Source organism: Bos javanicus, chromosome 13 (genome assembly GCF_032452875.1).
Source record: "Bos javanicus breed banteng chromosome 13, ARS-OSU_banteng_1.0, whole genome shotgun sequence".
NCBI classification, from domain to species: Eukaryota; Metazoa; Chordata; class Mammalia; order Artiodactyla; family Bovidae; genus Bos; species Bos javanicus.
In genome coordinates, this window is record NC_083880.1 from 77032687 (window position 1) to 77045005 (window position 12319).

At 46.9% G+C, this 12319-nt stretch overlaps 1 protein-coding gene across 2 annotated transcripts in view; it reads left to right on the forward strand.

Annotated features, from left to right (window-relative positions):
- The first annotated feature begins 3112 nt into the window (after positions 1-3112).
- The window catches only part of ARFGEF2 (ADP ribosylation factor guanine nucleotide exchange factor 2), an 80542-nt gene continuing 71335 nt past the window's right edge, over positions 3113-12319 (forward strand). The window contains exon 1 of one of the 2 annotated variants that reach the window (XM_061437891.1): positions 3113-3399. In XM_061437891.1, the coding sequence (XP_061293875.1) occupies positions 3279-3399 (121 nt within the window). In that variant the 5' untranslated portion in view covers positions 3113-3278. The remainder of the gene's footprint in view (positions 3400-12319) is intronic. The other variant, XM_061437892.1, reaches the window with a different exon arrangement.

Sequence of the window (12319 nt, forward strand, 5' to 3'; positions counted from 1 at the left end):
GATCACTTCCTGTGTGCTCTGTGCAGAGACGTGACCAGGACAGACCATGTCTCCAGCTGCCTAGATGCCTACTCTACCTCTGTTAACTATTCTGACATGAAATTCATAGATAATGAAATCTTCCCACACACATAATTTCTTGGAAAAGATAATGACCTAGTAAAGACGAAACAAAAGGAAAGCAATGCATAATTTGCAGATTTTATTTCAGTGTATAAATGTTCAGGCTCAATTACACTAAGAGATAAAGCAGTCAGCTGCTGGAACCTGAAAGTCGAACCCCCTGGATTATGACAGCTCCAAATGCCAGGGTGCCATTGGGAAACTCAAATATGATAGTTGACTTCAACGTTGGTGATGTGGTTTTGAAATGGTGAACAGCATTTGGTCATGTTCCAGATAAAGTACAGTGTTCCCTTGAATTACCATCACAGTTGCCTTCCTGGAAAATTCAATATATATTAAAACCATACTAAAAATGCTTTGTGTTTATAGGTAAAGCAGATATAGGTTCTAGTTTCACCTCATTATAGGTTTTTCACTTCCAGAAGTGTCTAGTCTAGCCACATGAGATAATGCGATATTCTTTGCTATCTGGGCTTGTCCAGTTCTCTGCAGGATGCAGACGAACAATCCAGCTCCCCTATCATGACAATAAAAATACTTCCTCCACAAAGTTCCAAAAATTCCCCTGAGGGTGGTACTGCCTCATGGAGAAGCACTGATCAAGAGGAACAGAGGTGCCTAAGCCAAGCTCTGGATGGGAACAAAAAGGAACACAGAATGGCTGGAGAGTTCTGATGAGGAGGAAAGGGGAGAGAGATGAGGCCTGAGAAGTCAGCCACACTGAGATACTTAGACTCAATTCCAAGAGTGATAGGGAGTCACTGCAGGGCTTTCAGCCGGGGAATGATGTGGCCTGACTTTGTCCACATGGGGAGGGCTCAAAACATCTGTCATTCAGTGGATTGCACTGCATTCTTCTGAGTTTCACGCGTTCATTCATTCACTAATTCATTCAACACATGAGGACTGAGGAGCGTCTCAGTGATATACGTACTGCTGTATAACAAGCTACTTCAACATGTAGTGGCTTACAATAACAGTCATTTGTTGTTTTCCTCGAATCTGTGGGTTAGCTGGGCAGTTCCTCTATTGGTCTCACCAGGGTTTCTCAAGCTGTTGAATTTTGGTGGTAGGTCAGCTGGGGCTGCACTCAGCCAGAAGTACTGGGACAATGAGCCTCTCTCTCCATGGGCTCTTTCTTCCAGATGCTTCTACACATCCATCTGAAGATCTCATGATGCCCAAGTTCTGGAAGAGCACAGCCTCACTTCCACCACATTCATTGGTCAAGGCAAGTCATGAGACTAGTCCAGGGGGGTAGAGAAACAGACTTTTTTTTTAAGGTAATATTTATCCATTTTAAACTTGTCTCTGTTCCAGAAAGTCTTTTTAAAAAAAAAATATTGAAGGATAGTTGATTTACAATATTGTGTTAATTTCAGCTATCCAGCAAAGTGATCCAGTTATACTTGTACATATTCCTTCCATTATGGTTCATCACAGGATATTGAGTATGTTTCCCTGTGCTAAACAGTAGGACCTTGTTGTTTATCCATCCTGTACAGACTCTACTTCTTGACCTGAGGAGCTGCCAAGTCTTGAGATAGCAATGGAACTTAAGGCCATGAAACCTGCAACCTGGCTCCAGGGAAGGCCCTGGAGATGTAGCCTGCCCCGCTGTGGCCTGTACCCTGGTCAGACAAGGAAGTCAACTAGGGAAAAAGGTCAGAAAGTGCTGGAGGGAGACAGGGCCTCCCTGAGATGTTGGAGCTGACACCTGAACATCTGAGCATGTCTGCGTCAGAAGTTTAGAAGATTCCATGGAAGACCCTGCTCTTGCATGAGCCCGGAAGCACCACGGCCCCCCTCAAGGGAGGGTCCAGTGGAGATCACCGATGGTGTGACATCACTGGCTGTGGGAGAGAGTGGGCTAGAATAGCTGTCTCCTACCCTCCCTGGCAGGCCTGTGACAATGGCCATGTCTGCCTTCTTCCCCTGTCTGATGCCCTCAAGTACCCCCCGAACACCCCCCACCCTCGCCTGAGACACAGAACTGAGAAGAACCAGGGATTTACGGGAATAGATGGATACACTCCAAGGGGAGGTGCACAGGGGTGGTCCTTCCTGACACCACCGTGCAGGGACGCAGCACCTGGACGGAAAGCCAGGAGTCGGCTCTACTCCAGGGGCAGGAAGGCTGCGCATGGAAGGCGCGTGTCTTGCCACTGGGGTGGGGAAATCCTGTTTGGAGAGCGTGCATACACACCTCCTTCCAAACGCTCTTTCTGCTTCAGCCTTCCCTTCACCCGCCCTTTCGCCCCACGCCTCACCCGCCTTCCCTTGCTCTCTCTGTCCCGGCCTGTTTTCTCGCGTCCTCCCCTCCACCTCCCTGCCACAGCACTTCTGTCCCACTCCCCTCCCTGGCTCCTCACGCCCCTCTCCCTGTCTTTCCTCCACGCCCCTGCTCTGCCCCTGAGCGCTCTTCTTGCTCCCTGCTCTCTCCCCATCTTCCCAAGGCCCCCCACTTCTTCCCGCCCACTTCCTCCCTTCCCTCACCTGCTCGTCCAGCTTCCTCTCGTTTGTTCCTCCTGACTTGCCCTGACTCCCCTATCACCTCTCCCTCGCCAACTTTCTCCCCATTCTGTCCCTCGCCTCCTGTCTTTCCTCTCTCGCCATCTCTCGCCTTTTTTCCCAGTCTTCTCTTCTCTCTTCCTTCCTCTCCAGTTCCCTCTCTTTCCTTCATCTCCCACCCGGTCACTCCCCCATCCTCACGCTCCTCGTTGCCTCTTTCTCCTCACACCTCCGTCACCCCGCCTCCTCCCTGTCACCTCTTTTCTTCTGTCCTTCAAGTCCCTCCCGCCTCCGCCCATTTCTACTGTCTAGGCAACTTTTCCCCCCACTTTCCCCCCGCCTCGCCCACTTGGCCCCGCCCCCTGATACAGACCCCGCCCCTGATACAGGTCCCGCCCCCTGTCGCGGGCTCCCGCCCCAGAGGTCACGGGGTCGACGGACGCCGTCGCTGCTCCGCCAGTCACGTGGTCACGTGACGCGCTCCAACATGGCGGCGCCGTGTGGCCGCGGCGTCGCTTCCTGACTGGGTGGCGCGGACGGACGCGGCTGGTGCAGGCGGGGACGCCGGGCCCACAGCCTCGCTCGCCCGCCTGCTCGCGCCGTCCGCCCGCGGGGCTGCTAGCCCCCGCTGGGCCGGGGCCATGCAGGAGAGCCAGACCAAGAGCATGTTCGTGTCCCGGGCCCTGGAGAAGATCCTAGCCGACAAGGAGGTGAAGCGGCCTCAGCACTCCCAGCTGCGCAGGGCCTGCCAGGTGGCGCTCGGTGGGTGAGCCGCCCCGGCCCGGCCCCGCGCCGGCCTCCCCATGCCGGCCGTTACCACACCCGGGCTTAGCCCGGCCTTAGCCCGGCCTCCTGGGCTTCACTTTCCCCCCGCCACCCCAAGGCCCACCCGCCCGGTCTCTTTATTATATCCGGGGGGGACCTGGTACCTTGGCAGCTCGGGACTGGCCCAAGGTCACCCAGCAAGTTGGTGACAGTCAGGGCCGGCTCTCCAGCCTCCCAGCCCTGGGTTCTTGCCACGACTCCCTGCCGTCCCATTTCCTGGTTCGTCCCCCCCCCCCGTCACCCTCAGAAGCAGCAGCTCTTGCTTTTAAGTTTTTCTTTACGTTGGTTCTGCTGGTTGGAGTTGTCCCTTGTGAGATGGGCAGGTGGGAAGAGCCGCCCAGCTGGTTTAGGGAAAACTGAGGCCTGCTTTGTAAGTGCCGAAGTGGTGACTGTTTTCTTTCATTTGGGATCTCCCATAACTCCTTCCAGGAGGGACTATAGAGAGGGTTATCCTGCACCTCCCAGATACTGCAGTGTGCAGGAGATCTACTCGTTCTCAAACAGAGGGTCTGTGAGGGCAGAGATACTTGTCTTATTCACCGCAGGGTCCCCAACAGTGTCTGGCACACGGTAGATCATACTGATTTGAATGGACCCACAGATGACTGAGCGACAGGGAGAAGTCTTGCTCATCCCTAGTTAAAACCTTAGTAGTTGATTCCATTATCAACATTCTGTCTTTTAGTTTTCGGTCATTCAGCAAATATTTATTTATCAAGTGCCCACCGTGTACCAGGCACTGAGGATACAGTAGGGAAGAAGACAGACAAGGTATTTGCCCTTACAGAGCTTATAATCTAAGAGAGGAGACGAAATAAGTAAATTTAAAGATTAATGAGACATTTTTGAATACTAATACATACTTCTGTACTAGTAAATTTTTTTGTAATTACTTTTGTAAAATTTTTTGTAAACGAGCAAAATGTAATAAAGAGGGCCTGAGACAGCATGGTCAAGAAAGTAGTCCTTTCTGAGGAAAGGGACATTTGCGCCAAGTACTGAAAGTCAGGAAGTATCCGCCATGTGGAATTTCAGAAGAGGGAGTTAGGATCAGTACATTTGACCCGAGTTGGCTCTCGGGTTAATTCGCCGTCCCAATGCCTTTGCTTTGAAATCTGTAAAAAGACGTGTTTTCCTAACAAGTGACTGAGTAAATGTAAAGTTTGATTTTCTTTTTTCACCTTTTGAAGTTTGAGGTTATTCTCCCTTCATTTGGTGCAAGGAACTCTGGGAGTCTTTTCTTGCGGCCTAGGAATGGGTTTGTGAGCTTTGCATTTATTTTTCTGGAAGGCCCTAGCTTTCATGGGTCTGAGACACCCTCAAGGATCAAGAACTATTGATAACAAAGGTGGTTGTTGCTGGGAACAGATGCTAGTCTTGTGAAATTCAGGATCAGTTGAAGGAACTCACTGAGATTTAGATTTGTAAAGCTTTTTTATTCAGAAATCCAAGACTAACTGTTGGATATTGTTTTATCAGGAATGCAGGATAAACCCTACAAAGCAGTTAGGCGAAAGCGGATATTTACAGCTCCACTTTGAAATCTGCCTGCATTCTATCCTCTCATTGTTACTTTAAGTGAATTGTTGCAGAAGTTTGCAGAAGTTTGAAAATCGTTATTTGGCAAAGTTTTCATTCACCCTTCAGAAAACTTAACATCAAAATTTCACCAAATCGTATATCACTTTGTTGGAACCTACTTATAAAATCATCACATGGGTTGTAAAAGAGCCTTAACATTGGGAGGTTTCTTGATATTTTTAGATCATATCTTTGTTGAGAACTCCAGGATTTTCCAAGCTGAATTGTGGAACACACATTCAGTATTTTGGTAGTGAATTGTAAGAAATAGCCTATTCTGAAAATATAAATTCTCATTAAAAATATTTTTCTTGTCAAACAATATAGATGAGTTAAATAAAATATCCCATATAATGTTATTTAAGAAAAAAATAACCTATAAAGGAAGTAATTGACACAGGTTGACTGAATAGCTGATTGTCATGGTAGCTCATCATCAAATTGAGTAGTTATTATAAGGTAACCTGTGTAAAGTGTTGAGTTAAACTGATCATTTTTTTTTTCTCTAAGACAGTACTTGTGTGTCATTGCTGTTAAGTAATAAAGGACTGCAGAAGAAAGATACAGCAAAGGGTCTGGTGATACTTTACTCTGCACCTCAAGGCCCAGTTTTGTGTCCAGTAAAAGTAGCTGAAGGGGGCTTCCTAGGTGGCTCGGCAGCAAAGAATTCACCTACCAGTGCAGGAGTGCGTGTTCAATCCCTGTGTCGATAAGGTCCTCTGGAGCGGGAAATGGCAGCCCACTCCAGTGTTCTTGTCTGGAGAATCCCATGGATGAGGAGCCTGGAGGGCTGCAGTCCAGGGCGTCGCTAGGAGTCGGACACAACTGAGCACGCACACGAAAAGTGGCTGAAACATTGCTGTGCGTAAGAAGCATTGCAGGGCGGCGAGTAGTGTAGAGATTACCTATCATTTTGATAAGAGGAACTGTAAGTGACCACTCAAAGTTGAAATGTTGACCAATAGAAGCTGTTCCTGGAAACAGCTTTTGTGACCTTCCAGGAGTTGTGGTGTACTGGAGGGAGGGAATGGGGGGTGCAGGGGCTGTGTAGTGTAGGGGTTTGGAGTGTGTTCTGTGGACTGGCTTCAAATCCCTTGCCTTCCAATTGCTGTCTTTGTAATCTTGGACAGATGTTACACCTTCCCGTTGGGGCTGTTACAAAGATGAAGTTAACTGACATTTGCACAACACTCGTCGTGCAGTAGGTACACTGTATAGGCTTGCTGTGCTGGTTACTTTTATTGTTTGAAGCTGTGACAAACCACAGACACGGTAAGCACGGGGCTTGATGTTCTTAGCTTAGGTTGCTTCTTCATTCAGGAATGACTTATTGCTCTATTTGGTTTGTAGATGCAATAAACAAGAATGTAATTACATGACTGAAAGGCTGTGTTTATGAGAGTATTAACTTGCCTAGCTCAGTGAAGACAGGGGTTGTTCCTTGTGAAAGCAGTGATGATCAGGATGAATAGGTTTGGAGTAATCTCAGGGATTCATGCAAAGGCCCAACTCATTGGAAAAGACTCCGATGCTGGGAAAGATTGAGGGCAGGAGGAGAAGGGAACTATAGAGGATGAGAAGGTTGGATGGCATCACCGACTCAATGGACATGAGTTTGAGCAAGCTCCAGGAGTTAGTAAAGGACAGGGGAGCCTGGTGTGCTGGAGTCCATGGGGTCACAAAGAGTTGGATAACGACTTAGCAACTGAACAGCATTCGTCCTCACTAAAGGCCAAATGCATGGGTAGGGTCTGCCCAGTTAGAAAATCGTGGCCCTCCAACCTTTATTGAGAAATCAAAAGAGCCTGTGAGAGTATTCATCACCCCCGGGATGCTGTTGCTCTTTACTTTCATAGTGAAGTTTTGATATGTGTTAATAATCGCGAACCTTTCACCCCTCCAGTTGGAGCATATAATCACATTTTTAAACCTTCCTTTCACACCTGCATTACTTGAGTTATTCTTTCCCATGATCTTTTTATATTTCTGGTTTTAAACCCTGTGATAGAATCCAGAAACATGGTCCTGAAGAACCTATTTGCAGGGCAGGATTAGAGATGTAGAGGATGGATTTGTGGACATGGTGGGGGAAGGAGATGATAGGACGAATTGGGAAAGAGGAGCATTGAAATACGTGTGTTAGCACATGTACACAGAAGCTAGTGGAGGGCTGCTGTGTAACGGGGAGCTCAGCCTGGTGCTGTGACGACCTAAAGGGCGGGGTAGGAGATGGGATGCTCGAGAGGGAGGGGATATACGTATCCTGAAGGGCGATTCACATTGTACGGCAGAAACCAACACATTATAAAGCAATTATCCTCCAATTAAAAATAAATTTTTAAAAAAACTATAAAGTTTAGAGACGTGACAAGATAATCTGAGCGTTTTTAAATGGTGTGGGAAGATTCTGAAATCTCCAAACTTGAACTGAATTGTTCTAACATTACTCTTCATGTATAGGAGATGGAGTGTCTTATTTCATCATTTAATACCCACGAAGTGCCATGTGAGGGCTGAGTGCTCTGTAACTGCCCGCTGTCATTAAACATACCTATGTTTTTTGTATGAAATTCAGTGACTTTAATCTTGGAGCCGTTTTAGGTTCACAGCAAAATTGCACAGGAGGTACAAGGAATTCCCGTATTCCCCCCAACACACATGCTGTTGCCAACATCCCTCACCAGAGGTGGACGTTTTTATAGTGATGAACTTAACGTTGATGCATCATTATTACCCAGTCAAGTGAGTGACTTTTTAAAAATCACATGTTATATAGTAACTGTGTGACATCAGCCATGTACTAAGCATTTCTGTGTCCAGGCGCAGTGCCGCGTGCTCTACCTGCAGTTTAGTTCCTATGATTATTGTCCTTATTGAGGCCTAAAGAACTTGGCCAACTGACTCAACCAGAAAGCCGTGGAGCCAGGCTGTGCACGCTGGCAGCCTGGCTGCAGAGCCCACGGTAACCATCACCACCATTGCTTCTCCGTAAGGAAGTGCTTGTGCTGTATGAGCTACTCAGTGGAGCCTTAAACAGGCATTATATTGAGGCGAAGTTTCTATGCAGTGATGGTTTGGTAATGTTTCAGTAAGTAAAGAGACCATGTTTTTTGAGTACGGTTGAATTGAATTTTGAGATGTAGTATTTGAAAGCCTGTAATCAAAAAGATCACAGCTTTTTCTCTGCAGCTTCTCACTGCGTATATGTATTTGGTTTAATTTCGGGACCAGAAGGAAGAAAGAAATGAGAGTAAAGAGCGGGTTTCCCATAAGCTTCATTTAAGGTATTAAATCCTTCTGATGTATGACCTCTGTCTCTTTATCAGCAGTAAACTCCCTCTTATTCCTTCTAGAGTTGTGACATGTAATTGATGTCCATCTTTGGATACAAGCAGGCAAAGGGAAACCAAGGCTCAAGGGCAACTTGCCCACATCTGCCCAGCCAGGTGGGCAACAAGTACAGCATGCAGCTGACATATAAATCATAAAGTCCAGTTTTAGACTTGCAACTCTGTTTAATATACAGGGTTTAGAAACATGTGGATCATTGGTGATCTTAGCTGGAGCTGTTTTGGTGGCATTATGTGGGTGAAAACCAGACCAGAGTGGGCTGAGGTGTGAGTGGGAGGTGAGCAACACACAGCCCTTTCCCAAAGATTGGCTTTGCTGTGAAGAGGAGGAGGGAAGTGTAGATCATAGGAGTGCTCTGGTTTATTCTTTTTTTTAAAGATAGAAAAACTCAAACTTGTTTAAATATCTTTAGGAAGAAGCCAGTTAAGGGAGTACATTCATAAATTTTCATTCATTCATTCAGTTGCTAAATTATGTCTGACTCTTTCTGACCCTGCCAGGGGAGCAAAGCCAGGCTCCTCTGTCCATGGGATTCCCCAGGCAAGAGTACTAGAGTGGGTTGCCATTTCCTTCTCCATGCATGCTAAGTCGTTTCATTTGTGTCCCACTCTTTGCGACCCTGTGGACTGTAGCCCTCCAGGCTCCTCTGTCCGTGGGATTCCCCAGGCAGGAGTACTGGAGTGGGTTGCCATTTCCTTCTCCAGGGGATCTTCCTGACCTAGGGATCACACCTGCGTCTCTTAACGTCTCCTGCGTTGGCAGGCAGAGTCTTTGTCACTAGCACCACCTGGGAAAACACACTTCCTTCTACGGGGGTCATAGACTTCAGTTGCGTGTTAATATACAAAACATTCAGCGTTCACGTGATCGTATAACACGGTAAGTTGCTTTTTTCCCTGTACGCTGTTGTTCCTCTAACTTTGATGTGTTCAGAATAACTGTTCTCACCCTTAGAAGGAATATAAGTGCAAAATTTGAAAAATATAAAAAAATCCCTAAATTATCATAAAGTAAGGCTTTTAGTTGGAATACAGAATAACTTTAATGTTAGTAAAGTCTGGTGTTTTGATTAGACATTTTGTTTATGAGTTCTGTGGATTATAAAAATTTTGAGAAATAGTAGGACTGTTTTTTAACTGACATTACTTTTTGTTGAAAAGCTTTATGATTATTTTACAGGAGGAGGCCCTCTGTCTAGAAGCAGCACTAAAAGTTGGATTTTGATTATTGAAAAGGATTTATTTATTGGATTGGCAGAAAATTCATTGGCAGCTGTGTTTGAAACTTTGCATATTGATTAGTCTTGTAGTCCTGAACTGATAATTTAGCTTCTGGGAGCCTTGGTTTCCTGGGATGAGAAAGGTGATAATACTTGTGTCACAGGATTGTTGTAAAGGTTACATGAAGTAATACAATAAGTAACTGACAACGTACCTGGCACCTAACAAATGACCCACCGAAGTTCAGAGGCATTGGCGTTACTTGTATTTAAAGGAGAAGGAACTGAATGCTTGTTCTTCTCTGCCTCCCTTATTAGTTGGTTTATGGACGTCTTTGCTGGTCTCTGACATTTCAACACCAGCGAGGCAAGTAGTTGGAAGAGTTTAGAGCTCTGCCCCGTACTTGTAAATCTCAGGGGAGACTCTGTAAGCGGTGCTGGGGAAAACAGTAAGATCATTCTTTATGGAAAAGCGCAAACTTGGAAAACGTGTACTTAATCAGCAAGTACATAGAGTCTCTCATATAAATAGCTCAGAACTGTGTTTAATTCTTACCATTTTCACCAGGCCTAGGGGGCCTGCCAGGAAAATACTTGACTTTCTTTCCAGCAAGGTTATCTTAGAAAATACTTCCATGTTTACTAGCTCATTCCTGGAGTCTTTCTATAAGAAGCTTCTTTGGGATTACTGTCTTGGTTGCAAATGAGTCTTTGGGCTTTTTTATTCTGTATTTCATTAGGTTTTCTAGACTTGTAGAACAGCCTTCTTATATCAGGACCTAGACGTCTTAAGATTGTCCTCGTTCCCCAGGAACGGTCGGTGTGTTCTCTACACAGTCCTTTTGTCTTTTGACTGAACCAGGGTGACGTTCATTTAGAAGGTATTTATTTATTTGGGTGTCATACCTGCTGTCAGGACTCAAAGAAAACAAAGACCCCGTTCTCACGGAACTTGGAGTTAATGGAGAAGAAGGGGTCTGTTCAAATAATCACGTTTTCTGAGTCATAACAGTAATGTGACAGGTCCTGTGAAGGAGAAAACCTGATCCCACAGGCAAAGTGGACAAGGTATGAAGGAAAGTTTCCCTGAGGAAGTTGAGAGCTGAATGATAAACAAACAAAAATTAAAGAGGTTAGAGTGAGAGGCACTTTGGCAGCAGGGGCGGAACAGCATAGGCAAAGGCCCTGTGGCAGAGAGGAATATGACGAAAAGATACAACTGCCTGTGAGTCCACAGTTACCTTAAGAGTTTCTTTTTTTTTTTTTTAAGTTTTAATAATAATAATTTAAAAAAAAGAAACTAAAGGAGGCCACTGTGTGACTGGGCATGGCAGGTGAAGGGGGAGAGGGTTTGGAGGTGAGGCAGGAGAGGCAGTCCAGGGCCCCGGCACGCAAGACCCTGGAGGCTGTGCTGAGGAGTCTGATTTTTAGACCAATAGCAGTGAAATAATACCCCAGAGTTCTAAACAGGGAAGAAGTTGATAAAGAGGTTAGTATTTTGGAAAGATCATTTGAGCCATTAGGTTCAGAACATCTTCGAGGAAACCTGGAGAGGTTGCCCAGGGACCACGAGGGAGGCAGTTATCATCATCCGGGGGGAAACGCTGGTGGCCCAGACTTAGAGTAGTGACGACAGAAGCAGAGCAGAATGAAGGTGTTCCCCACTGGTTTAGAAGGTAAAGCTAAGAACACCTGATGTGGGGTTGGATAACAGCGTCAAAATGTGGATCAGTAAGGCTGACTTAAGTTTGTGACTCACCCAACTGGTTGGATGGTGGTGCAGTTCCTTAAGATGGTTGTGGAAGACCACCTGGAGAGAGGTGGGTGGAGGAGCTTGATCTGAGTTGGGACTTGGATATTGGATGAACGTATGAGCTTCATGTTCCTGAGGCAGGCCTGCACCGGAAACGAGGACTGGGGAGTCATCCAAGCCTAGGCGGGAATTGAAGGGGCAGGCGAGGCTGCGGATGCCAGTGAGGAAGAGCTGAGTGTTGCAGAGAAGGAAAGGCAGGAGAGCCTGGGCCCCAGGAGCCTGGCCCGCCTGGCTGGGCAGAGGAGGCTGAGTGTGCCAAGGAAACGGAGGAGAGATGGGCCGGGAAGCAGAGGGCCGATGGGAACGTGTGCTTACGAGGCCAGCTGTGCAGTGTGCTCAGGCTCGCTCAGTCGTGTCTTCATGACCCCACGGACTGCAGCCCGCCAGGCTCCTCTGTCCGTGGGGTTTTCCTGGCAAGAATACTGGAGGGGGTTGCCATTTCCTTGTCCAGGGGATCTTCACAACCCAGGGATCAAACTTGCATCTCCATGTCTCCTGCATTGCAGGCGGATTCTTTACCACCAGCGCCGCCAGAGAAGCCCTTAAATCGAGTAGATTTCTGTGAGGGGAGGTCAGTAAGGTCAATTGCTGCTGAGAGGTCAAGTCAGACAGCAACTGGAAAACTGCCCATCAGCTTTTGAGCCCTGCAAGTCATGGGTGACCTCACCTGGAGCTGTGCTGGTGGCACAGTGAAGGTGAAAACCAGACTGGAATGGGTAGGGGCAGGTCTGGGAGGTGAGGAAACGGACACGACTCTTTCCCAGGGTTTGCCTGGGGTGTGAAGAGGGAGATGTGGATCATGGAGGGTTTTTTGGCTTTATTTTTATCTTTGTTTGAAGGTAGAAGAGACTTGGAGAAGGCAATGGCACCCCACTCCAGTACTCTTGCCTGGA